Below are 3,428 nucleotides of genomic sequence, written 5' to 3' on the forward strand. Positions count from 1 at the left end.
AGAATTGAGCGTGGCCTTAACCAAGGGTCAAGGCGAAGATATCTAAAATTCATCATATGAACCCATGCAAGATCATCATCATTAAGGAATTTAAAAACATTCGTTCCCATTAGAGAAGTTCTAATATCCACATTGATATTTTATAATAGTATGGGCGTGCACAAGATGTAAACAGATAAAAGAACATATTTCAAAGGCAAAGACTTGATTCGTTCAACTCTAACTTATCACATCTTAGTGACGAGAACATAGATAAAGAAAACAGAACTTTTACAACATGGAATTACTGGAAACACGAATTATTAGATGAATATCAAACCAAATAAGAAACAATAAACAAAAAAGATGATCCATGTAAAGGTAGCATTGTAGCAAAGGCTTATAATGCAAAAACATGGTAAAAACAAAAGAAATCCAAACTGGTTTTTGAAGATCAATCCAGAGAAATCAATACTCTTCGCCCTCTTCATCATCATCATCAGCACCATCTGCTCCAACTTCCTCATAATCCTTCTCAAGGGCAGCCAAATCCTCCCGAGCCTCCGAGAATTCTCCTTCTTCCATTCCTTCACCAACATACCAGTGCACAAATGCACGTTTTGCATACATGAGATCAAACTTGTGGTCAATACGTGAGAAGACTTCAGCAACAGCTGTGTTATTGCTGATCATGCAAACAGCACGTCGCACCTTAGCCAGATCACCTCCAGGGACGACAGTTGGAGGCTGATAGTTTATTCCACACTTAAAACCGGTCGGACACCTTCACAAGACAACATGTCATCAAGTTTCAGCTTTCCAGAAAATCAAATATTTAGTTTGGACAGATTTGATTTTTTCAAAATTGCAATACTGAGCAAAAGATTAGAAGGATTTGTGCTTACCAATCAACAAATTGAACTGTTCTCTTGGTTTTAATGGTAGCAACAGCAGCATTAACATCCTTGGGCACAATATCTCCACGGTACATTAGGCAACAAGCCATATACTTCCCATGCCTAGGATCACATTTCACCATCATGCTTGACGGCTCAAATACAGCGCTTGTTATCTCTGGAACTGAAAGCTGCTCATGGTATGCCTTCTCAGCAGAGATAACAGGGGCATATGAAGAAAGCATGAAATGGATCCGAGGGTAAGGTACAAGGTTGGTCTGAAACTCTGTAATGTCAACATTGATAGCTCCATCAAACCTCAAGGAAGTGGTTAATGAGGATATGATCTGAGATATAAGCCGATTCAAGTTGGTATAAGTTGGCCTCTCAATATCTAAGGACCTCCTGCATATGTCATAGATGGCTTCATTGTCCAAAAGAACTGCAACATCTGTATGCTCAAGCAAGGAATGAGTCGAAAGTACGCTATTATAAGGCTCAACAACTGCTGTTGATACCTGAAATAGAAACTCACTGTCAGATGCCTTTGCATTTTTACAACTTACAAGGATGTCAATGTGTTTTCAAAATTCAAACACAAACAAACATACATATAACTGTCACTAGCAACTCGCAAGATGAACACCGTCCTGAGGTTCATAGATCAAGAAACCCTACTTATGTATTTCCAGATACATGCCAACATGTGCCATAAACACATCGACACAATTTAAGTGCTTCCCTAAGCATATATCCACCTTCTTGAAGCATCACATCTATTAACTTCAATTTTAGTGATTGAAAATTTGAAACAAATAGAATTATAATAACATGGACCTGAAATAGGATTAAAGTGTCTCAATGTGATTATAGGTAAATTAGGATAGGCCCTATATCGATCATACAGTTGGAATTAGCACAAAGAGTTATTGCTACAGTTGCATGCACTAATAAAGTATACTAGACTTGGTAAACTAATCCACAAAAATAGAGTAACCAATCTTGTTCTATTGTTGTAATTCCATTTCAGACACATCATATTCTGTAATTCAAAACAGTAGCTATTTGTGGATAAGAGGTATGCAGCAATATCAAATTTCATAGAGACAACAACAATAAACAAAGATTTTCTTATATATTCTGAGAACGAGAATTTGTTGTTTCAAATCAATTTTCTTTTGTACCCAATACCCTTGGTCATCAAGCATAACAGATAAAGAAAGATAACATAATTGCACAAAATGAACTAGATTAATGAGGTAAGAAGTAATAGCAATTAAACCAAGAAAGAAGCTTAAACTGAAGCAAAAGACACAATACTTGTGGGGAAGGATAAATGGTAAATCCAAGCTTCGACTTCTTTCCATAGTCGACAGACAAGCGCTCTAACAGCAATGAACCCAGTCCAGAACCAGTTCCACCACCAACAGCATTGAAAACCAAAAATCCCTGCAACCCCGTGCACATGTCTGCCAATTTTCTGATCCTGTCGAGGCAAACATCAATAATTTCCTTCCCCACTGCAACAAACAAACTATGATCAAATCTAAATATTCCGATAAATAAAGGGATCAGCTACTTACTACTTCTTAGGAAATTATTACATTACAGTGGTATACCTGTGTAGTGCCCTCGGGCAAAATTATTCGCGGCATCTTCCTTGCCAGAGATGAGCTGCTCCGGATGAAAGAGCTGGCGATACGCCCCGCTTCTGACCTCATCGATCACGGTGGGCTCCAAATCAACAAAGATGGCTCTCGGCACATGCTTCCCTGCACCGGTCTCGCTGAAGAACGTATTGAATGCATCATGCGCAACTCCTACCGACGTATCGCTGCAAGGGCAAAACAAAACTAAGATATGACGAGATCCACCCAGAACAATCCCAATTCCATTATAGATCCCATAATCAACTATAGGCACTTATTCTAATAAATAGATAAATAAATAAATATATAAATCATTCAATGACGCATTGAAGCAAACAAAGACGAGGGAAGCACTGCATGATTGCCAAACCTGGGCATCATCCCATCGGGCTGGATGCCATGCTCGAGGCAGTACAACTCCCAGCAAGAATTCCCAACCTGGATCCCCGCCTGCCCTATGTGCACGCTAATTATTTCTCTCATCTCTTCGTAAATTCCTTCGTCCGAAGACCTCCAAGCGCCTGTGCCTATGCCTAATTCTCCTTTCCTCTCTCAACAGGAAGAAGACGGATAGGAGGCTAACAGAATCTTATAATACGTAGGACAGCAAGGATTTGATAATATCAGAATTAGATATAAATGACAAATGGTCAGAGGAGAGAGGGTGTACAATATTTAATATCATTTTACTATATTTACCATATTGGAATTTAGCCCATAGTTCGGCCCGCGTTGTTTCATTTTTGACATTTATAACAAATAGCACCAGCTTGCTAATCTCAAATATTTGTAAGCAATTAGAATCCTTAAAACTTCAAATATTTGTAAAATAAATATTTGCTGGAAAAATTATGGCCACCGTCAAAAAATAGATGAGAAATCTCCTGAAACACGTTGGTTTTGG

General features: G+C 38.5%; 1 protein-coding gene across 2 annotated transcripts; it reads right to left on the reverse strand.

Moving 5' to 3' along the window:
* Nucleotides 1-204: 204 nt before the first annotated feature.
* On the reverse strand, nt 205-3,131 carry LOC140775060 (tubulin alpha-5 chain-like). 2 transcript variants are annotated; one of them, XM_073118304.1, is made up of 6 exons: nt 2,895-3,131; nt 2,495-2,709; nt 2,196-2,395; nt 885-1,393; nt 643-763; nt 205-557 (listed from the first exon to the last, which is right to left on the reverse strand). In XM_073118304.1, exons 1-6 carry the CDS (start codon nt 3,005-3,007, stop codon nt 303-305), a joined length of 1,413 nt encoding a protein of 470 aa, XP_072974405.1. In that variant the 5' UTR covers nt 3,008-3,131; the 3' UTR covers nt 205-302. The 2 variants fall into 2 exon arrangements, with proteins under 2 accessions (XP_072974405.1, XP_072974404.1); XM_073118303.1 differs by having other exon boundaries at nt 205-763; nt 2,895-3,125.
* Between the last annotated feature and the right edge of the window lie 297 nt (nt 3,132-3,428).

The sequence above is a fragment of the Typha angustifolia genome, chromosome 13 (assembly GCF_048772165.1).
Source record: "Typha angustifolia cultivar Huaian chromosome 13, ASM4877216v1, whole genome shotgun sequence".
Taxonomy (NCBI): Eukaryota; Viridiplantae; Streptophyta; class Magnoliopsida; order Poales; family Typhaceae; genus Typha; species Typha angustifolia.

Excerpts from the sequence above, each read along its gene's own strand:
- LOC140775060 (XM_073118304.1), bottom strand. The coding sequence starts at position 3,007 with ATGAGAGAAATAATTAGCGTGCACATAGGGCAGGCGGGGATCCAGGTT. Across the intron at positions 2,396-2,494 it reads TGCCCGAGGGCACTACACAG|TGGGGAAGGAAATTATTGAT; the intron begins GTATACCACTGT and ends TGTTTGTTGCAG. Across the intron at positions 1,394-2,195 it reads CCATTTATCCTTCCCCACAA|GTATCAACAGCAGTTGTTGA; the intron begins GTATTGTGTCTT and ends TTTCTATTTCAG.